This window comes from Cyclopterus lumpus, chromosome 18 (genome assembly GCF_009769545.1).
Source record: "Cyclopterus lumpus isolate fCycLum1 chromosome 18, fCycLum1.pri, whole genome shotgun sequence".
Lineage (NCBI taxonomy): Eukaryota > Metazoa > Chordata > Actinopteri > Perciformes > Cyclopteridae > Cyclopterus > Cyclopterus lumpus.
In genome coordinates, this window is record NC_046983.1 from 12927641 (window position 1) to 12951002 (window position 23362).

At 45.8% G+C, this 23362-nt stretch overlaps 1 protein-coding gene across 1 annotated transcript in view; it reads right to left on the bottom strand.

Annotated features, from left to right (window-relative positions):
* Positions 1 to 23362, bottom strand: part of nrxn2b (neurexin 2b) — a 346947-nt gene that overhangs the window by 31327 nt on the left and 292258 nt on the right. Inside the window, exon 13 of the mRNA XM_034557186.1 lies at positions 9814 to 9985. Within this exon, the coding sequence (XP_034413077.1) occupies positions 9814 to 9985 (172 nt within the window). The remainder of the gene's footprint in view (positions 1 to 9813; positions 9986 to 23362) is intronic.

Below are 23362 nucleotides of genomic sequence, written 5' to 3' on the forward strand. Positions count from 1 at the left end.
AGCGTCTGTGTTAGTACATCGTGGGTGTGTGTTGTGTGTGTGTGCGTGTGTGTGTGGAGGCCCGCCAAGGAGCCAACTGTATATCATGTAGCTCTGCAGGCAGCCAGATGCCCTTGTACCGGACACCCACATCGGAAATCCATCCACAAGAATGGAGATTACACTGGAGATGATTGGCCAGCAGCCATCTCGCTCTCCCTCCCCCTCACAGAAACCTCTCTCGGTCGAGCTAGCCTCATTCTGTTTTTCATTAGGTAACTTTAGATGGATTGCTCTCATATCCACTGGATGTTTGGGAGCAGATGGGGAGAAGAAGAACAACTGCCCTCTTCACTGTTGCTCTGTGCTCGCTTCTAAATGCACCCCTGCAGAAATATCCATGTTATCAAACATTTTGCCCTGTTATTAAGTCCTAGAAGTTTTATTTAAGCGGAAAAAGTGCCATGAAGAAAGATATTTTATTATCTGTTTCTGGGTTGTCAGTTATGTGACACAATAAGGAGATCGCGGCACTGAAATCAAGAAAAATAATACGGGATTTTAGAATATTTAAATGATCTTGAGCTGTTTTCTCACATCAATTTCTAAAGGATTGTGTCCAGATGTTGTTCAAAGCTGCCCTTTCACACACGTTGCACATAACAGGAGTTTTTCAGACGCCTTCTGACCTACTGGAAATACTACTTTGGTTTAGGAGCCTGGGTAAAGCTTTGCCATTCCTCCAACTGGTCTGATGATTTTGATGTTGGCCCTTACCGACAGAAGTCTCATCTCTCCAGTTAGTCATGGCCCTTCGTCTTCCCCCTCGGGTGTTTGTAATCTTCCGGTTTACCACCTGCTGCGTGGTAGAAAGCGCGCTCGCACACAGCTCCTCCAGATAATACGTTTCAGGGTTGCAGTGCATGTACGTAAGGGGCTTCAGTGCAGTTAGACTTGTCTTAGAGAAGTGTGTCGGATTTAGTGGCAACAAGGGGTTGTGGATTGACACCAACTGAATACCCCTCTGCAAACGCCTCACTTTCTGAGCGCGTATGAAAACTCCAGTGGCCTTCGGGAGAAACGCAAAAGGCCCTCTGTAGAGAGGTTTGTCCGATCTGGGCTACCGTAGAAACATTGCAGTGCAACATGGCTGTGAAGACGACCTGTGTAGCTACGAATGGCTCCTTCTAAGCTAACGAAAACACGTTTGTCTTTTATCTTTTGTGCCAAAGACTGCAGGCAGGTTGAGTTTCTTGATATGAGTCGCGCAGGAAAAGGAAGCAGTTACCTACCCACCGCACTCCTTTGTTCAACGTAAATACACCACCCACCGCTCCTGTCAGCTTGCATTTCAAGCGAGCGGTATCTCACTTGATCATCTTTCATCCGTGCGGCAGTTATCAATCCAGTGCGCCCGTTTCCATTTCTCCCCCTCTTCGTCTTCCCGCTTCGACGAGATCCTCGCCACCTTTCATCTCGGCCACGGTGGATTTGTGGAAAGCCCCCCCCCCCCCCCCCATGTGGAAATCAAAGCTGTCACTTCTCTAATTACCTAAAGCAATCTTTTCCCTCTCCTGCTTAGCACTACACACACTTAGCCGTGTCTGCTCTCTCTCCCCCTGCTCGTCATTACTTGCTTCAGTATTTCTCTGTTCCCCCTCTCTCGCCATCATCCCATAGCCACAGGCCAATAATTGGAGATACCTTCCAACTGTACAAGATCCAATCAGAAGGACTCGCAGAGCACCAGAGGTCCAATAAGAACCGTCAGAACGGGGGGGAACTGTCATCAGTGACAAGTGACTTAACTAGCTGACCTCAATTAACTCCCTCACTTTTTTAGCTGTACTTTACAGAATTTAATGATGAGTGAAATCAAAACCCAAACTATGACAGATGTCAGTTATCTATTCTATACGATCAATGGCCTAAAAGCACTTGGCTCCCTCAGGGGACTTATTAGACTGCAATGTGACTTGACAAACTTTATTAATAACTATGAGAATAATGAACATGTTTAATTTAGGTTTAAAAAAGACTTACTGAGCATCTTCGTGGTATCATCTGCAACACTGAAACTAATTCCCTTCAGCAGAGTATTCCAAACCTCTGCTGAACTAAGCTCAGAAATGTACTTAAAGTTACTGTGATTAACCTTTAACAGGTTATTTGACAGTCTCAAATTAATACTGATGCATTTATATGGCCTAAATGAGTAAACAAGACCATGAGGGACAAGATTGTCAATTTCAATATAGTCATCGGTGGCGCCGGGTCAGATTCCTGAAAGATTAGATGAAATCATGCAGGTCCACCAGAAACTCCCCCAACTCAGACTCAGGGGGCCTTTTTATTGTTTTAGACTGCATAACTGAAACATTTGACTTAAAATACTATATTAATTAATCGATTAATTGAAAGAATTATTGGCACATTCCCCGATAACTGCATAGGTCATTTTGGATGCTGCCGATTGCAGTGCTGTTGAATTGTACTTTGTTATCCTGAGAGGTGTTTCTTTATAAATATGCAGTCATTTTAACTAGGTGGACCTAACAAACTGCCAGTATCATTTTGATGGGGTTATTATCAAGTGTCTTTGAGTATCCATCCATCCATCCATTATCACCCGCTTATCCGGGGTCGGGTCGCGGTGGCAGCAGGTTCAGCAGGCCGACCCAGGCTTCCCTCTCACCCGCAGCACTTTCCAGCTCATTCTGGGGGATCCCGAGGCGTTCCAAGGCCAGCCGGGAGATATAATCCCTCCAGCGTGTCCTCGGTCTTCCCCGGGGCCTCCTACCAGTTGGACGTGCCCGGAAAACCTCTAATGGGAGGCGTCCAGGAGGCATCCTAACTAGATGCCCGAACCACCTCAGCTGACTCCTTTCGACACGAAGGAGCAGCGACTCGATTCCAAGCTCCCCCCTGATGTCCGAGCTCCTTACCCTATCTCTAAGGCTGAGCCCGGCCACCCTACGGAGGAAGCTCATTTCGGCCGCTTGTATCCGAGATCTCGTTCTTTCGGTCACGACCCAGAGTTCGTGACCATAGGTGAGGGTTGGAACGTAGACCGACCAGTAAATGGAGAGCTTTGCCTTCCGGCTCAGCTCCCTCTTCACTAAGACGGACCGGTACAGCGCCTGTTTTACTGCTGCAGCCGCACCGATCCGCCTATCGATCTCCCGCTCCACCTTACCCTCACTCGTGAACAAGACCCCGAGATACTGTAGGGAGCAATCCGCCGGTTTCCGCAATCCGCCGGTTTCCGCAATCCGCCGGTTTCCGGCAGAGCACCATGGCCTCAGATTTGGAGGTGCTAACTCTCATCCCTGCCGCTTCGCACTCGGCTGCAAAACGCCCCAGTGAATGCTGGAGGTCACGGTCCGAGGAGGCAAACAGGACCACATCATCCGCAAACAGCAGAGAGGCGATCCCGAGACTCCCGAACCGGATCCTCTCCGCCCCCTGGCTGCGCCTAGATATCCTGTCCATGAAGGTCACGAACAGGACCGGTGATAAAGGGCAGCCCTGGCGGAGGCCAACACCCACCGGGAACGTGTCTGACTTACTACCGAGGAGACGAACACAGCTCCTACTGCAGGCATACAGAGACCGGATGGCCCGTGCCAACGGGTCCGGCACCCCATACTCCCGCAGCACCCCCCACAAAAACCCCCGAGGGACCCGGTCGAAAGCCTTCTCCAGGTCTACAAAGCACATGTAAACTGGTTGGGCAAACTCCCAGGACCCCTCCAGTAATCTTGCGAGGGTAAAGAGCTGGTCCACTGTTCCACGACCGGGACGGAATCCGCACTGTTCGTCCTGAATCTGAGGTTCGACAAGCGGTCGGTCTTTGAGTATGAAAAAGCACTATATAAATTCAATGCATCATTATACAAAGTCAAATGTGGTCGCTGGTGGAAGTGAAGCTAATTGGTACGACTTTATATACTGATGGTAGTTTCATCTTCGATGATAGTATTAGATATATACTCATACAGTAGCAGTCAAACACATGTCGTGGAGTAAAACGATTATTTGTCCCTTATTTGTCCCTTAAATGGGAGTGGATGTTTGTTTAAGCTTCTAAAATGGTCTCCCAGCGCTGGGCTTAATTACAGGCTGTAGCGACGACCCGCTGGATGCTCTGTACTTAGATCCTACTGCCTGGTGCTGCTGCAACAGTGCATATTGTAATTATCTCAAGCACAGACAAAGAGCAGCACGAGCTAACGGATGACTGAGCCGAGCTGACAGTATCTAGAGGTGCTCCTCCGTAAGAGTAAGACAGAGCACATGATTTCCGAGGCTCAGCGCATGACCCCGCGCACTCATCCACCGCCTTCTGCTCGGTGGACCGACGAAGTCACGTCGCGCGGCGTCCATACTCCCTGCTCGGAGGCCCGAGCTAGTGAAGTGAAATCTCGTCCACGCTCGACTAAAGTCCATATGCTTCCAGCCATTTGTCTGACTGTGTTGGCTTGTGCAGAGTGCACCGCTCGCCTGTTCTGCTCCGCTCTACTTTTAGCATTTTAACTACCACCGCTGAGTGCTCCCGTATTGCTTTTGCCAACAGGGAAGCGGTTCTGGACTGCCTCAACCTCCCCTCCTCACATTTATCTTCCTTGGTTATTCACAATTGGTTTCCCTTTTCTCTGTCTCCCCGAGCGTGGAGGTCGCGGAGACAAAAGATGGATATCTACACAGTGGAGACGCGATAAAAAGCGGGTACGAGGAAGGAAATCGGGCGGCCGGGAGCTTTTGCTGACCCCTTTTTTCTTGGAACATTCATCCGAGGAGAAGGAACACCGTAACAGCTCCGATCGGAGGAGCTGCAGCTGACCTCGCTGACACGGAGGAGAAGACGAGTCTCTCTTGTTCCCCCTCTTCTTCTCGGTCTCTAATGGTCGGCCTTCATGTCGGCCGGATCCCCTGAATGCCTGACAGAATGAAAACATGGCCTGACAATAGCCCCCGTCTTTGCACTGTGCGTGTCGGTCCTCTTTCTCCTCCTTTAAACACCATCAGCATTAGGCGGCGCGCCGGCCCACTCGAAAAAAAAAAATGAACCCCCGACGTGTCTCGGTGCATTTCAGATGCGAGTCGTTTTGTGGTAGCGGTAGCAGTAATTATGGAATTATTACCGTGCATCGCGACATTGTGTGTGTGGGAGTGGCGGGCACACGCTGTACCACACTGTACTGCCTGATATGTAATCTTCCTTGCTGTGATGCAATCCAATTTGTGAAGTGCTTATTATTCAGTAACATGCAAAGCCTCATCCATCACAGCAGTGGCAGCAGCTAGCTTCCAGCGTGCACGGCGGATCTTCTTTTTTTTCTTTTCACCCAGCCTCTCCTTCTCTATTGCTCCCTCTCCTCAGTCATCTTCTCCCTCAGTCCATCATTTCTCAGGATTGCATCCCAACCACTTCACTATTGCTTCTCTTCTCCTCTATCTCCCCTGTCAGTCGCACCGTGCCCTCCATCCATGACCCCCCCCCCACACACACACACACACCACACACACACACACCACCGTTGCCACTTCCTCTTTCTAATTCTACTCGAGTGCGGTTAGAACCTAAAGCAAAGTGACAGCTCTATGGTAGATCTGCTGCCGGAGAGAACCGAACGCTAAGAGTGGAGGAAAGACGGCGCGCCGTGCGCTCTCATTGGTCATAACGGCGGGGTTACGAGGAGGCAGAATATGCTAATACCCCGGCCATGGTGACAATAAAAGCACGGTTGTAAAATGTGTGATGATCATCTAAAGCTCTGGGGGCACCGCAATGACGCCCAAATGCCAAGTGTAGCATAAACGCACAGGAAATGGATGGATTTCCTTTTCTTTTTTTTCTTCCCGTAATAACATAATCTGCCGCGGGTGGTAAATGATTGCCATCACAAAAAGAGTTAATGTGAGGCGATTTGCAAAAGAGAGAAGCTAAGATGGAGGGGGAGGGTCAAGCCAAGGCACAGGCACAGCATCCCCATACATGCTCCCAGGTGCACGTTGTCTCGAACAAAGGTGCATATGTACGGCCATGTATTTATATTTCCCAGATGTATAGGCATACATCTGTACTTAAATAGTCAAACACACAAGCCATGCATCCTTTGAAAAGCTCTTTCATCTCCTATTCTCATTCTTTTTGAGGCTGAGCTGTAATGCTGACTGGCTCCTTATAGGAAGGGGGATTACTGCTGTAGCAGCCCCCACTCACTAAGTCTGACCTCCACCCTGAGTGTGTGAACACCATGATCAGTGAAGGTGTTAACAGCACAAAACCGGAGCATAGAGGCTAGTTTCACGCTAAGAAGCACAGGTATTTGACTATTATGGAGTTTTTATCGTACAGATAAATATACTTTTGAATCTATATCGCTGGATTGTTGGATTTCAAGTTACGCAATATTGAAACTGAAAATCAAAAGGTAGAAAATGTTGCAGCGTTGTCTCCGCTGCATCATTAGTGGAGTACATTCTGGGGAAATCAGAGCAGCAACAAAAAAAAAATCTTTTGAACTAGCATTTAATACCCAGTCAGATCATTAAACCAGACTGTGCAACTTTTGAAAAAGGCATTACACTTTCCTCCACTTCTACATGAAAAGTTGAATTCTTTGGCAATAAGACGCAACATTATTTAATTCAATACGCTCGTGGCACAATCTTACTTGCTCTGCTATGACCAGTAGCTTAAAGTGGCACACTTTAGGTACATGTTGCTGTATACTGGCCATGCCTCACCTACAAAAATAAAGACCTACAGTTGTAGGTCTTCTGCGTCATGTTTGTGTGTTTATGGCTATGATAACTGTATGGGTCAAAGGGGACGACACTGGCCATGTTCTTAAAGTATATAACACTCTGTTGACACTATGTACCCCCTTTTGCCAAACGGAGATGAAATCAGAAATAAACCGTTGCAGACTAAATAATGACTCCGGTCGCATATCTGCTATCTTTCCTCACAGCACACGGCCGGCAACTAAAGCGAATCGGAAGTAAAAGGGTGAAATTACAGCCCGTATGGCACCGCTGCTAACATCTGCCTTTTTTTTATTATCCGTGGCCAGGCTCGAGGTGCTCAGTGGGACACAGGGATGCTGTTATTGAGCCCGTCTGCCATTTTGGAAAACGTGGGAGGTGGGCTGGGCCCGCCAGGGACACCTGACACACCGGATTAGCTGGCTGGGCGCTCCTCTGACACGTTTTGTCTGCTCTCCATCCATCAAATGGCTGCTTGCACACACGCGCAAAAAAAAGACAGACACACAGACACACATGTGCGCGATACGTGCACTGTTGCACGTCGCACACAGACACACACACACAGACTCCCTGAGGACTACAAACATCACTTTGTGGGGCCATCAGGAGACGTGTTGCTTTGCTGTTCAATGGGCCTGACCCGTGATGACAGCGTTCGCTGTCAACATCCTGTCTCTCCAAATCATCACCCCACAGCGGCCTTCTGTTCATCAGCCAGCTGCTGGCAAGCCCGGGCCGTACTTCTATGCAAGCGAGTCCCAGTATTATAGTGTGTGTAAATATATGTGTCAGAAACCGATGGAGAAAGATAACCCGGCACAGGAACCTTTACAGTTCCTAGGCCTGTACGTGACGATAAATCCCATTTTTAATGCATTTGAGATTTCCTGATCTGGGTCCCTTCAGGGAGGGGACATTTCAAAGGAAAATGCGGTTCCTTGTTCTTTTAGAGGAAGCAGACAATTCTTTGGCACCTGCAACACTTTTACAAAAGTCCCATTGGAGGTTTCTTTCATGACAACTTGTTCAATTTTCCTCTAAATCAACATTGTAAGATTCAGTGTTCCACTGAGACAGCACGGCGATGATATTGCATAATATCCAGATCAAGAAAACTGAGTAGGTCTGCATGTGTCGCGTGTATAAAGTATTTTGTCCCATTTAGAGAATCAGAAGATGCCTAAATCTCCAATCTGGGTCAAAGGGACTTAATTCAACAAGAGAGCTCCCACCGCTTTCTTTCTCCTCTCCACCACACAGTATTACCTCTCTCTCTCTCTCTCTCTCTCTCTCTCTACACACCTCCTGGCTCCGCCCCTCACTCTTTCCCCTTTTTTTCATCCGAGGTTTTGCTCTCCTAATGTGTAACATCTCTGCTTCCCCATGACGATGACAACAGGAACCTTCAAAGCGTGTGCCGGAGCCTTCAAAGCGGGCACCCAAAAATAGTTTGAGTGTATCTAGCGCACGTAAATGAATCTTATCTATTCTACACGCCACAATAACACCCCCTCTCTCGCTCTCTTTCCTTCATACATTTCCTTTCCTCAGTCCCCATAACCTCCTAAAACTTCAGACGGGCTCCAGTCCCCCCCTCCCCTCCGGCAGACACACGCAAAAACTCAATAAAACAACAACAAAACAACACTCTTCAATTCTTGATCAAGAAGAGGAAAAGGAAAGACATGTTTGACAAAGACAACAACTGCGTCGAGGACGGCGGAAAGGAAGAGGAATAAAGGGAATGCAATATAAGCCGCGCGTTACTGTTTCCTGATGAAACAAAACAGAGATTTGGATGATGACATTCACTTGCCGATGTTAACTTCGCTGCAGTTTGCTGAGCGGCTTGTGCTATTGTAAGCGGGGGGAAAGGCTCCTCTTTGAGGAAAAAAAGAGAAGGCGTCTGTATTCCCATCATAATAACCAGTGAAAGGAGTGACCTGTCACGGGGCGCTTCCTCTCCTGGCTGTGACGCATAACCCCTCAGTCTGGCCGGATGAGCAAGAGAATGCACAAAGGAAATACGGGCTCACTGGCTGTGGCAGAGAATGTCACAGTCCCATTGCTCTATCTGTCAACTGTCAATATCAGGGCCACATTGACGATACACGGACGGTGTTTGTTTAGACAACGGAGATGGAACGCGTTGACTTCAGCAGGGATGGAGATCGGATACAGCATCCGTGTAGAATAAAAAAAAAAAGGTTTGCAAATTCATGAATGTGCCAGAGCTTCAAGGCTTTGAAAACCCTTATTTTTTTGTATATAGGTCATTAGATTTCCATTGGTAGGCAGCAGAGCCTGGCTTAGCCGGGTGTTTACCGAATGCAAACTCATGACGGGACCGCAACATGTCTTCCTTTGAACAACCATGAACAAAGGGGGAAACACAATGGAGAGAGAAATTAATTGAGAGCTTCTGCGCAACCCGAAAATAGCCTCATAAGTCAGGCCGTAATAGAATACCGTGATTATGGTTAAACAACAAGTGTGGGGGGGATTTGCACACTCCCAGCAGTGACTCATCGGATGTTTGCCCTCGTTTTAAGTCAGTATGCGGGTTGATGCCGAGTCTGGATCCGAGGCGTGACTGATCAACACCTCCGCATACTTTCCCAAAAGGTGGCCTTTTTTTTTACCGTATCCTGCCCCAACCCAAATGCTCACCAGCCATGCCTCCCGACTGCCATATTTGCATTCTGCTGGCCTCAATTCAATGCTGGCTTTCCCAGCTCCCGGAGCTACAATGGTAGACTAAGTGCAGAGAGCTGGATGCTCTTCGACGGATGAGATTGTTTGCCTCGGGAAGGCTGCTCGGCTCTTCCCGTCTCTGAGACCGGAACATAATCCCCTAGAATAATGCAGGCACGTTCTAAATATGAATGCCGTGATGAATAAACCAGAAAAATCCCATTGCGTGATACACGGGAAGCTGACTTAACGAACAGTCCCTTTCAGAAGCTCTTTGTCTCTCTCTCCATTCTGTTACCCCGTTTATCTAACGATTCAATACTGCAAAGGTTCAAATCCCCCATAGATTGCCCCTGTTCCTACCTGAGGGGAAACGTTCGATAACCGGCTGGTTGTCCACCTGTAGGGTGGCGTTGCCGCCACTCCGCGTGAATCGCACCACGTGGTATTTGCCGTCGCTCACCATCACTGCGCCCTCCTCGATGATGATGTCGTCCGTTCCCACGTTGAAGATCACGCCGATCTTTCCCCGTTCCTGTGGACAGAGGAAAATAGAGAACGTCAGACAAGAACGCATCCGCATGAAGAACAAAAATGGCACTTAACGAGTTTTAGACATATCCTTTTAAAAAATCCCCTAAACTTGGATTTCAGTAAAAGGTTCAACCAACCCATCGCTAGGTTTTCCTTTAAGCCCAAAGCTCTACTTTTTGTGGTATATTTAGCCCTCGCTGCCTGATGATGCTGTAAGCATCATATCTCAAACACATCAGCCCGGTATAAGAACAGAGCACTTGTTAAAGCACCTTTAGTATTCATCAACCCGCTGACTCCCTCCCCTCGCTCATCTATTAGTGTTGACAGCCGCCCACTGCTTCGAGTTTATTACAGTCAACCGCCTACTCTACTCTCATCTCCCGCCATCTCTCCCCTCTCTCCTCTCCCTCTGTGTCCTCAGTCCAATGGAAAGGTCAAAGTCATTTATGAAGTTACAGTCTGCCAGAGAGGCAGAGAACACTGAGAGAGAGAGGGAGAGAGACAGAGTACATACCTGACAGCACCATTACAGACTAATTCTCTGGCCTGGCAGTAAATCTTCTGTTGCAGTTTTGTTCTGCACTGCCATACGATCCAGAACAATAACTCCCCTGCAGCCCCACCCCATTGGCAGGAACACTTCCTGTTTGTCACTCCAGGTCAAGCTCATTTGCACAGGGGGTGCACATGTGCACACTTCTATCTGCCCACTGCAGCAACACCTTCATTGATCCCATTATCTCATTAGCAATGCGCATTTATTTCTCCACCTTCAGAGGTGAACGTCAGGCTTTTTGCTCGCAGCGGTTTTTCCATTATTCATGTCCGATTAAGTATTTAAAAAAGGAAAATAGTACGTGCCAATGTTAACGTAACTTAAAATGGCAAGTTAATTGAGTAAATAAGTGCAGAGGTTGTACAGTAAGTTAATGAGCGGTATAATCACAGCCAAATGTATGTGCATCCTAACCACCACTCGGTGCTGTATAGAGTGGGCACCGTACTCAGGCAAGGGCCCCAGTATGGCCACGCACTGATGACAACCTCAATTTGGGTGTTAATTGAGCACGCTCAAACGGCGGTGCGAGTGGGCCTGTGATTAATGCGCTAGAGATGGGCTGAATATAAGACACAATGTGGGCAACCAATGTGGAAGCAGGAAACAGACTCCCCCACGTGAAGTAAGTTAGACCAGGATGCACTCCTCAGAGTGGGAGCTTGATGGACTGCTCAACAGATGATCTCATTCTGCAGCGTCTCCGATGGCAAAGTGCTTCCAGCTCCTTGGGCACTTAATCAATTGCTTCATGTTATGGACTGACCGCTGCAGTCCCTGCGCCCGCTCACCCTGCCGCACATGCCGGAATCCGATATTGACCCGAAGACACAAATATGAATACCGTCAGAGAGTGATTAGCGAATGAAAATGTAATCACCGATACCTTTGAGATGCCGCAGAAAAGAGCCCCCCAAAAATATGGGAAAAGCCTTTTGAATCGAGTGGAAATACCAGAATCATCTCCATTACCTCCCACACAGCAGGAAGCTTGGGATAATCATAACACCTTTGCCTGGAGAATTAATTCATTTTGCCAGGGCAAAGCAGAATGAGTCCACGCTGTTATGACTGAAAAGCAGAAGGGAGAGTGAATTTGAGTGATATTTACAGAGAGATTAGCATTTGTGTTCCGCAACATTAGGGTTCTTCCCGGCGCTGAGGGATTGTATCGAGTCCATTACGACGGGAAGCCGCTGGGAACCAGTGCTTTTCAAAAAATTATTTTAGTGGAGCAGTAATGACATTTTAATGGCCATTTCCCTGAAGCGAACATATCTCTGGAAACAGAAGGAGAAAAAAGCCCTCCTTGAATGACTAGGAGCAGTCAAGCCTGCAACATTGAAATGAAGGGACCGGTAGGTAACCGACAATGAGCCCTGGCTGCTCTTTAAACACCACCGCTTCTAAACTGCTGCTTACGAGCCCTTAATCTGCTTCAGCTGTCGGCTAATGTCAGGAGGAAGAACGTCCTGGCTCTTTTTTTTTCTTCCAGAGGTTAGCTCATCTTACTTTTCACTCAGTGGGTCAATCAGTGGTCGTAAATAAGAGCTCTGCTTTATGACACATGATGTGATACTTTTCAATTGCATACGATTTAAACCTGTAGTGCCTGAAGAAGACTGAGTTCAATGAAACAATCAAAGATCTCCAATGGTAGGGGGTCGGGGGAAAACGCCGACACACTGGAAGAAAAACTTCAACCAAAAGTTTTTTGAGTTTTTTCTTGAACCCTCTTGAACATTATTGGAAGTACAAACTTGCTGTCCTCGTCAAATATCTAAGATCTTGGTACACACAGAGCAGAATCTGCCGATCGGCTTCTCACACAGTTTAGCTGCCAAAAAGAAAGAAAAGAAAAGTTAGTGTAATCCCCTAATTAGTCCCTCCTTCCCTCTTTCTCAAAGACAAAGATCGTCGGCTTGGTAATTCTGTGCAGCAGCCGCCGATGAGAAGGAGCGTATTTCAACATGACCTTGCAAGCGAACGAGGCGGGCGCCGTTTGCCGAATGGGAATGAGGCGGCGCCAGAACGTGGCTGCAGAGTTATCAGCCTCAGAGAGCTCTCGCTGATCGAGCCGAGCAGAAAGAGGAAGAGGGAGGAGGCGGAGGAAGAGGAGGAGGAGCGGCGAGAGGCCGACAGAAACACTGTGCGATAAAAAGGACAGAGGGAACCTTGATGATCCTCCAGGGCCTCAAGGTGCTCCGAGATCAAAGCTCCTTTTGAAGACGTCGAGATCCCGCTCGCTCTTCTAAGCACACACTGGTAGTCAATTAAGTGTGTGTGTGTGTGTGTGTGTGTAGGGGGGGGGGGGGGGGGGGGGGGGGTACAGACAAAGGGAGGATGCCTTTTTGAAGGATTTTTAATTCTTGGTTTCATGTCTTTACAGACAGCTCAATTACGATTCTTCTCCAGCAGCCCTTCAGCTTCACCTCCACACACTCGCGGCTCCTTCTTGATCCAGCTGCTATTTTCCTCCCTGGTTTCCCTCTCAGATCTGATACACGAGGCGCCAAACAGGCGGATTAGAGCGAGAGAGAGAGAGAGAGAGAGGCAACAACGGAGGAACAACAGAGAGGCGACTGCTGGGTGGACTGGAGGGTGCATTCATCGGTTCACTCTTGACAGAGACGGTTATTAAAATCAGTCGAGGGGTTTTGCATTTCTGCTGCATCGACGCACCTCCAGAAAGCGGCTGCAGGAAAGCGTTGGCTGACCAGATCGGGGATATGCTGATGCCTATGATTTGGTTTGACAGATTTCATTTTAATAGCCCCGCGGGCTGTGGGAATGCAATCTATTCATCTGCCTCTTTCTCATTTCCCCAATAATGATCTATCACAGCCTGTATCTGCTTGAGCCTAACTTGACGTACCAGTGTAAGTATGCGGAGCTGCAGTATTTATTAGCTTATGAATCAGGCAGTGGAGCGGCATGGACAGAGAAATGACTGATAAATAAGTTTTTACTGGATGCCCAACGAAAAGCAATCAATCCCCCTCCCACACACACACACACACACACACACGTTTGACAGTCCCACGTGGTGTTAAGGAAGCTTAATATTTCATACCGCTTGTGCAAGCATTTAAACTTTCAATGCTGAAATTGATGTGCGATTTGCAGTTACAGATTTATATTGGGGAGTACTTTTTCCTCTCTCTCTCTCTCAGGCTTGTGCAAGTGAGCCAGATACGACATCACACGTTATCTCTGCATCTCCCCTTTCCGCGGGTAATTCTGGCTCTCTACGGCTAATCAGCGTGTCGACATGTGCGCCTGATGCCTGCGAGAGGAGATCGTCTGTGGCATCTGCTACAAGGAGGACAGTGTAGCGGGGCTAATCTTCCACTCTGAAACTGCAGCGTTATGTAAGAAGCAATAGGCTGTTGCATAACACGCCGGCTCCTCACTGGCTAAACCCTCCCATTGTCCGCTCACCCAGCGCCTTCAGAGTGTGTGTGACAAGAAGGGGAGGAACACTGAAAGTCACTTTTCTGTTAGTTATCTAGTGCTCACACACACACACACACACACACACACACACACACACACACAGAGGGAGAGTGTGCTGCTTCGATTTGGGGGACGGGGGAAAAAGAGGCAACAAAATGGTTTCCAGAGAGGATGCGCTTGGTTTCTCTCATATTCCGCTCAGCCAACTCATTTGTATGTGCTTGCCACGATCTTTAGCAGTCACCTTGAGAAAGTTGCGCTCCCCACCCCACCACCCAGCCACCCACCCAATCTCCTCATCTTAATAGCACTTTATCTCCCTTTCTCTCCCCCAACTGGTTCTCTTCTTTGCGACCGTGGTCACAGCTACTCTTTACGTGTGTGTGAATCTCCCATCCAACATGACTCACGCTGGGCTTACCCATTTGTCCCGGAGTACATAAACACACATGCACGAACGTACGCACACACACGCGAGCGCACAATACATGTCATGTCATTTTGTCATGTCACACACACACACACACACACACACGCACACACACACACGCACGCACATACACACACACAGATGGCAGCGAGCCGAAATACAGCAGAGGGAAGCAGCTAAAGACGGAGAGGGAGAAATATAAATCAGCCGAAACATCACCCTCCATAATCCTGATTATGTTGTCACCTAGCACCAACACTCCTCATTCACTTAGTGTCAGAAAAGAACACAAACATACACGCGGAGATGACTCCAGCACGAATCTGCACCACTCAGCCTACTGATGGGTAGTGTCCTTTAGCACAATGATGCCAGGACTGGAGGTTTGAATCCCGCCTATATTCATTTATATATGAGGACGTCCTTTAGCTAGGTTATGCTAAGCCCGGCCACACACACGCACGCACGCACGCACGCACGCACACGCACGCACACACGCACACACACACACGCACACACGCACGCACACACGCACACACGCACACCATTTCCTGGCGGCTGGGATCCAGCTGATCGCACAAAGCGCGCAGTGGGGTGTTGCTGCTTTGTGTCTGACGAACAATTGAAAACCCTGCACAGTCTATCGTTGGCATTTGAGCGTACACATTTATGTGTGAATGTTCATAATTACATCAAGTTGATCTCTACTTCAAGCATCACACATAATTGCTTTGAGCGGATCCACTGAGTGCAGCGATTGTACTGAAAGGAATGCTTAAACCTGCATTCATTTTGGGATTCTTGCCGGCAGTAAGTTGTCACAAAATTGACATTAAGTTATTAAGTTAACATGTTAACTGCTGCCTGTTTTCACATGCATCAGACAAGCAGCAATATTAGCATGTTGGAAGTTCTGTTCTTGGTCTTTAAATTAAATCCAAAAGTCACACTAGTTTTTTGCTCGGTTTTGGTTTCCTCCAATTCCTTCACTAGCTAGTCGCTAACATATCTATATGCTGTTTGGTGCTGAGCAGGTAGCACACAGTAACCTGTACCAACGCTTGGTCAGGGGCCCTCGTTGTCTGACACCGAAGCACCGAGGCACCCTTTATTGTCTGTTTGAGACACACCAGGCTTTTAACATCTTTCACATAAATATATAGTAATTAAATCCATGTTCATAGAAACATATCGAGCAGCTTTAATAAACGCTGTCCTGATCCAGCAGGGAAGCAGCGACCTACAGTACATGTTATATATGAGCAGTATCGTTCAAAATCTGTGAAGGCATCAATCGCCAGCTTGAGAATCAAACACCCATCAAGTGTTGCCAGCCTGCTGTTCACCGCCTTATCGCAGAAGAAATGAATACAATAGAGAGTTGATATTAAGGGAATATGCTCAGCACTAAAATAGAACCATCCCTCACATCTCTGACTCTCCTCCTGTCAAGACATGTGTTGAGACCGATTAAATCGATGCACAAAGTGAGACCTGAACGTTTCAAAGAGCAAAGATGTTTCGTGTCAAAGGCCTCTGCAAGTCACTAAGCAGACATGTTATGGAGGAGCCAGTGGAGAGAAGAGGAATAGCAGGATACACCAAGCACACAATGTATGAGGAATGTCGGAGCAATTGAGCTACAAGGATATGATGAAACATCGTTTTACTCTTTTTGGCTCATATTTTGCATTCAATTATCCTTTGCTTCTACCAGCTTCACAACATCCTTCATCAGGTCACCACACAGCACACTTGTCACCAAACATAATTATACTGAATACCTTTCTGGGGACAAAGTGGAGCAATAACTGATGATGGATGACATTTCATCGCCGTTATATTATTAAGAACAGAATACAGTGTTCCTTAGTGCTACTTTGTGTTGATATTCTAGCCCAGTTCCAGACCCCTGATTTGTTGCCAACAACTCCTTTTTTTCTTTTTTGCAGTTACTAATAAAGTCGAGCCGTATTCTCGATTTAGTCTTCGCTGCCTCTTGCAACAATTAAGGCTTCAAAACCCAATATTTCACTTTCTCCTGCAGGGAATAGCTCCCGCCTCACCTCCACATGTCCTCCATTATTTCTGCGCTCACTCTCTGCTTTTTACCTATCCTTTGCTTCTTCTCTACTTTCTCCATGCTCCGATCTGCCTGCCCTCCTCATCAGCTCTTTCCCTCCCCAGAGGTTCATTACTGTGCTGACTGGAGTTGCTCACATGGCTTTTCGGTAGAATCCAATTGATCCACACGCCGAGTGCTCTGAGAGAAAGATGGAGGTGCATCAAGTCAAAAACTAAATAGGTCTGGAGATCATTCCGGCATAAACCTCGTCAGCACACTGTGAAATGAGATACCGGAGTCCTTGACTATAATCTGTCTTTTGTTTGGTGGCTTTGTACAATAATAATCCTTTCTGACATTGGATGGGTTAATACTGTGGCGCTGTTTTTTTTAAAATTTGATGCTGGAATTAGGCCCAAAAAAACCCTGTATGAATGCATGAATACATTTCAAAGTAAATCTTCAGCGTGCCGTTTATCCTTATTAAGACCTTGATAAATAAAAGACAGCTTATGTTTTAAGAATGAAACAGTGCTAACGTGCCACTAAATTGAGAAAGATGTTCTCCGAGTACTTTCTGGATCAATACATGCCTTCATGACTTCCAAATGACATTGTATTCCAACATTATGTATTGCATGTGAATGTTACTGGATCCGTGTGCAAAACAAAGTGCTGCATTTGGTTTTCTAAGATTGAAGCGCAATTTCCCCAATTTCGTGTTCTTCTTGGGTCCAGGATTTCTAAACTGAGACAGGCATTGAAAAGCTCTGAAATTAAATTTAAAAACCATTGTGCTGAAAAGAAAACGAGAAAAATGAAAGAAATCTGCTCTAAAATCACAAAGAACAGTTCCGACAGCGGAGGGCCGACAGGGCCTTCAAAGCCTTCTCTGAAGGCTTAAACAGAATGAAGTGAGCATCTGGTGAGGTCACTGCTTTTTAAATTTTTTTACATCTGCAGTAGTGTTAATGTGTCTATGGTGTTGTTTTTATTATATCATTAATTAATATTGTTACTTCTGATGTTAATAATATTTGAATGCCTCGTTATTTTCAGCGTAGTGTTTTAGTCCCCCTGTTTTGTTGATTTTTTTCGTCATGTTTTATTATGAATAAATATGACTGGTTCTTTTAAGAATTTGTTCTTGTCCTTGTGTTAATTACGTTGATGTGACTATGCATTGTCCGTTAATGACGCAGCATCCCGTCATGTGCGTATTTATGGATCTGCACTCTGCAGTTAGTGTATTTGTATGTGTTGTGCTTCATGTAACATTTTATTTCACTTGTCAAATATGAGGTGTTTACACGAAACAAATAATAACCTGTAGCTGTGGCGTCATAATGAGGTGTTTAGGGTGTAAAGCTCTAGTCGAGACGGCACAGAAGGCCTGGGTCCGAAATGCACGACCCGCCACTGAGTTCCGGCAATGTCCCCGAATGCACCCGAGGATAATTAGGACTGGTCCAAAATGACGTGACCAAAACAGACAGAGAACACGAGTAAACTGGCAGCCAAAGAAAGCACTTTATGCCCCAAAAGGTGGCCCCAAAAAACGCATCGGTATTCTGTGATAATTAAGATGCACCGCCTAATCGTAGCCGAATCCACCTTAATGGACTCGGGTGGTAAACATATTAACACGCAGACCCGAAAACCCGTAGCAAGACTGCATTTCATTTGCACCAGTCTGAGCCTCAGTCCCAATGAAACCAGCAGCTCCTCTCTGCTCCTCTACGGTACAGGGGCCGAGGCGGGAGGTGACTCCTCTTTTCATTTTTCAGCCTGCACATTTTTCTGTTTCTTTTGGTGGATGCTTTTTACAAATTGTGGGACTTTGTGTGTCGTTACGGGCGAGACATGTGCATTACTGTTTGTTTTGGTGCGTGTTCTGGAGCGGCCCCGTTCCTCTCTGTTCAGGCAGGCAGCTGGCACCAAATTGAAAGGAATGACTGTGACCTTCGGACAAAATCAAGAGAAAAGTGCTTTCGGTCTCCATTGTTTTCTCTGTTCTTCTCCACTGTCTGTCCTCGCAGCCTGGGTTTTGCTTTTCCACTGCTCTCTCTCCCTCTCTCTCGTCAGAACAGCAGAACAGAGAAAAAACACAGAGCCTGTTTAGCTTTGTATTTCTCTACCTCTCTTCACTCCTCTGCGGTTCCAAACCTCATTCGATTGAAAACAGCAACAGCGCTTTGGATGGACCTAAACAGTGCATCTCTGTCGGCGTGTTAAAGAAAAGTTTTCTGAAAAGGAGTGTGCCAGGCTCTGCTTATGAAGACATGTACCATAGAATTCAGCTGTATGAAACACCGTGCATCACTACAAGGCGGATACCTCCAACTTTCTCTTACTCTCTTTATTCTCTGCCATCATTTGGTCTCTGTTCCATCTCTCCATCTGTTACCCTGAGAACCGTTTCTTCATCATTAAACCCACCCCCACCCATCTCCCTGTCCTCTTTTTCCCTCTCAGCCTCTGCAGGCAGGGGTGTGAGGTTGGAGCCCAGCAGAGAAGAACGGCAGCAGAGCACACTGGCTAATATTTGCCCTGCGCTAAACTGAGCAAACATGGATAAAGCGAACACAATCCCCTCCCCTGTCCCTGGCTGTCTGCCTTGTTGTCCTTTCATTCCCTCCCCGTCTCTCCTGCGCCGCCGCCGCCGAGCCGACTGCCGGTTAAGCAGCGCCACATGTTGTCGTCAAGCAAACCACTGGCCGAGGGATACATCCGATAGCATAATCCGCGTCTGGCGTGTGTGCCTTTCTACGTCAGTGTGTGCAGTTTATTACGAACACCTGTGCAATTCAATCAAACCGGCCCGCAATAAACCAGACCTTTTTTATGAAGCTTAAAATGTAAAACCTCTTGGTGACCTTAGCTACGCTTCCAGCAGTATTCTTGGGATGATGTTCACATTGGACGATTCCAAACCTCATGACTTACTTTAATTAGGACAAATGTGTGTCCCTGTGTCAACCGTTCACTTCTTAACTTAGGTACGCAACTTAATTTACAACGGTCCTTATTTTAACCAAAACAATGAAGGTTGTCTAAACTTAACCAAGTGATTTCTGCTACCTAGACACAACCAGGTTAACCGGGCGTTTGAAGCCGCAACCGTGCTTCCATTTGTAAACCATTTAAGTTCTTATTTCGAACAATGGTCTATTACAAAAAACCTTCACCAAGTGGTTTTGTCGCCTCAAATGAACAAAGTAGTTTTGTTTGAATTCACAGCCTCAGCACTACGCCTTCCCTCGAGACTATGTGCTTGAGTCATACCATTGTACAAACGCTAGGATTGGACGTTAGCAAAAAAAACATTGTCTTTTAAGTTTGCAGAATTGTCCAATAACTCTCTTGGGCTCACATCTGTCGCGTGCCGCTGAAGAGCTTGTTCACTTCATGGCTGCTAAGTGGCAACAGTTGGAGCACTCCGGGCTTAAAACTAATCCCTCCACTTCTACCTTTCTACCTCTCCAGGAGTTGGTGCTTAGGGTTGAGAACTATATGAACGGGCTGAGAAGTTATTTTTTGAGGTGATGGGGGAAGTTTGAGTAGGGTTAGGTTAAGGGAAAGACAATACAATATATCCTTATATAATTGTGTTTTATATATATATATATATATATATATATATATATATATATATATATATATATATATAAACATTGGAAAACATTGGCAGTTAAAGTTAAAGTTAAGCCTTTTCCAGACACCGAGAATGTTTGTTTGTGTTTGTTCATGTTAGAGGAAAATAAAATCCAAACAACAAATCCACATGGCTTAAGTTACTTGCCTCACAGCGATCACCTCAGGGGGCTCGAGGCAGAACAACCAGAAATAAAAATAGGCAGCGTCAACCTCGTTCAACCCAATAAGCGGCAGAAACACTGGGTCGATTCAGAGAGCGTCTTTCACTCCGTGTGGATCATCGTATTCGCGCAATCGATTTGCTGGAAAAACAACACGCTGCACACAAATATGGATTGTCTTCCCCTCTTGGAATAATTTCCGTAGAGGTTTTTTTGACAAAAAATAAATAAAAGTAAGTTCCAGTTCGGTTTGTGATAGTATTGACAAAGTCACCTCAAAGTCACCTCCTCCCAATTATAATTAGCTGAAAGACAATTACACACCGAAGGCAATGTCCATGTGAAATTATTTAAAAAAAAACATATTTTAAAACACAGTGCCTGATCATGGGAATACAGTTGAAGTCAGGACTTTGAGTTTCCTATACCTTCAAAGGGTAAAAACAAAGTGAAAGGTAAAGAATACAGTGTTATTTCTCTGGAAAGTTATCTCCATAATGTTGCAATCTGAACCGGTAAGTGGCAACAATAAGCTCTTTTCATGGACGTGCATGACGGTGAGGAATTTCATCGGGCGATTACATCGCAGCCCATTTAGCAGCTCCCGTCTGCAGCGTTCTCCTACAATACTAGACCAATTACAGAAATTGAGGTCCCTTTCAGTCACTCAGACACAAACACACGGGAAAATAGGGACGTAGTATCCCTTTAAGTAGCGTCCTGCATGGTATTTACAACAAGTGACAGCACTACAATCATGAAGGAGTTGTGAGGATGGACACATTTATACAACGTTAATGATGGGTAGGAAATTATTTTGTGGGTTTTTATTTGTGTTTATTTGTATGTGTGTGTGTGTGTAAATCCAATTCAAAATAATCCTCAAATAGGCCTGGGGCTTCTCGGATCAATAAAGACATGAGGTTAAGATAAGAGCTGTAAATATTAGGAGGGGAAGGAGATATTTACAGCTCTTATCTTAACCTCATGTCTTTATTGACGCTTTTCTCATGACGTTTATTTCCGCTTTGGTTGGCGGAAATAAACTAGGAAACAAGTCAAGTGCTTCGTGAAGTCGATGACTCTGGTTCCTCAAATACGTTCCTTTAAAGCAAAAAGGTAGTTACACAATGGCTTTAAAGAGATTTTGTTTTACTCAACATTATCATGCAGGCAAAATGAATGGATGATTACCAATCGCTGCTGCCGATGATTATTAAGTTCTAGCTCGTAGATGGGAATAAACTGCTTGTTAAAATCTACATATGAACACTTCCATGAGCTACTGGAACACTGAGATGGACAATTATTTAGCTGAGTAACAAGAAGACAGTAAATAGTTGAGATTCCGTAACTTAAAAAAAAGAAGCTACCTGACCACGCACAAAGATCCAATATATTAGGACAGATAGAGGAGAACATTCCTGATACAGGAGAACATTCCTGATACAGGAGAACATTCATGATACAGGAGAACATTTTGATACAGGAGAACATTCCTGATACAGGAGAACATTTTGATACAGGAGAACATTCCTGATACAGGAGAACATTCATGATACAGGAGAACATTCATGATACAGGAGAACATTTTGATACAGGAGAACATTCCTGATACAGGAGAACATTTTGATACAGGAGAACATTCCTGATACAGGAGAACATTCCTGATACAGGAGAACATTTTGATACAGGAGAACATTCCTGATACAGGAGAACATTCATGATACAGGAAAACATTTTGATACAGGAGAACATTCCTGATACAGGAGAACATTCATGATACAGGAGAACATTCCTGATACAGGAGAACATTTTGATACAGGAGAACATTCCTGATACAGGAGAACATTCATGATACAGGAGAACATTCCTGCCCACTGCTATTAGACTTTATAATAAATCACCTCTGGCCAGATCCAGAACATCAATAACCCTTGCACTGCTGTCACTTTATACTTTAGATACACTGTATATGCTTTCTTTTTTATTTAATTTTTTCATTTTCATTTCCTTTATTATTTAAATTCTTAAATGTAATATGGCCTGCTATTTTATTGTATTGTATATTTGTTGCTGCTTCAAGACATTTTGCCCTGGGGATGAATAAAGTAAAATCAAATCTAAATCTAATTCTCGTGCAGGTTCGCTGTCAACAAAAAGTGCATTTGATATTAATAACTTGCTAATTATCTCATGTAGCTCCCGAGCTGAGAAGTGCACACAATGTATGTATAATGCAGCTAATTGCATCAGATGATGAATAATTAAATGTTTGAATCACTTTCGTCTAACCTTTAGCCCGTGTCTCGCTGGGGCGAGTGCTTTCACAGTCTCCCATGACGCATGAAAAATGAACACCGTATTGTTGCAATCACCTCGGGCAGAGGCACACACATTAATATTGTACCCTGCAAGGCTCTCATCACGTTCCACTTATGTTATTAATGCAGGGATGTGGTGCAATATCGCGACCGCTGCCAAATCATTAATGTGGTATTTTAAAGGCAGAGGTGAACACAGCAGAACTAATGCTGGTTGAGACTGCCTGCAAGTGCTTACAAAAAACAACAGCTATTTTTTTGTTGTTGTTGTTTTTTACAAAGACCTCAGTTTGAACTAAAAGAAAATAGAAAAAAGCCTTTGGGCTCCGTCACTTCCTGAGACTTGCAGCAGGGGGGACGTCAGGGTCACTAAATACAAAGTGACGGGGCAAAGCCGGACACACACGTGTACGTGCACACACACACACACGCACACCTGCTACCACCAACAACCTACTCCATGTCATTAGCAATTCCAAACAGAACCTGCCTTTCCTAACTGCCTACCTTTTATGTTTTTAGATTAGTTGAGTGCGTTCACACACACTTTACATACAAAGTCAAGGCAGAGACGTGCAACGACATGGTGCATTTGTTGGGGACTATTTTCACCCGCGGATGAATACATATTTGGTGCACGACCGGGTTTTTCTGGCAGCAAGACGGTGTAAGTGGGATTGAGTAACAACAAACCCGTGTGTGTGAAGAAACACAGAGTTTGTGGGC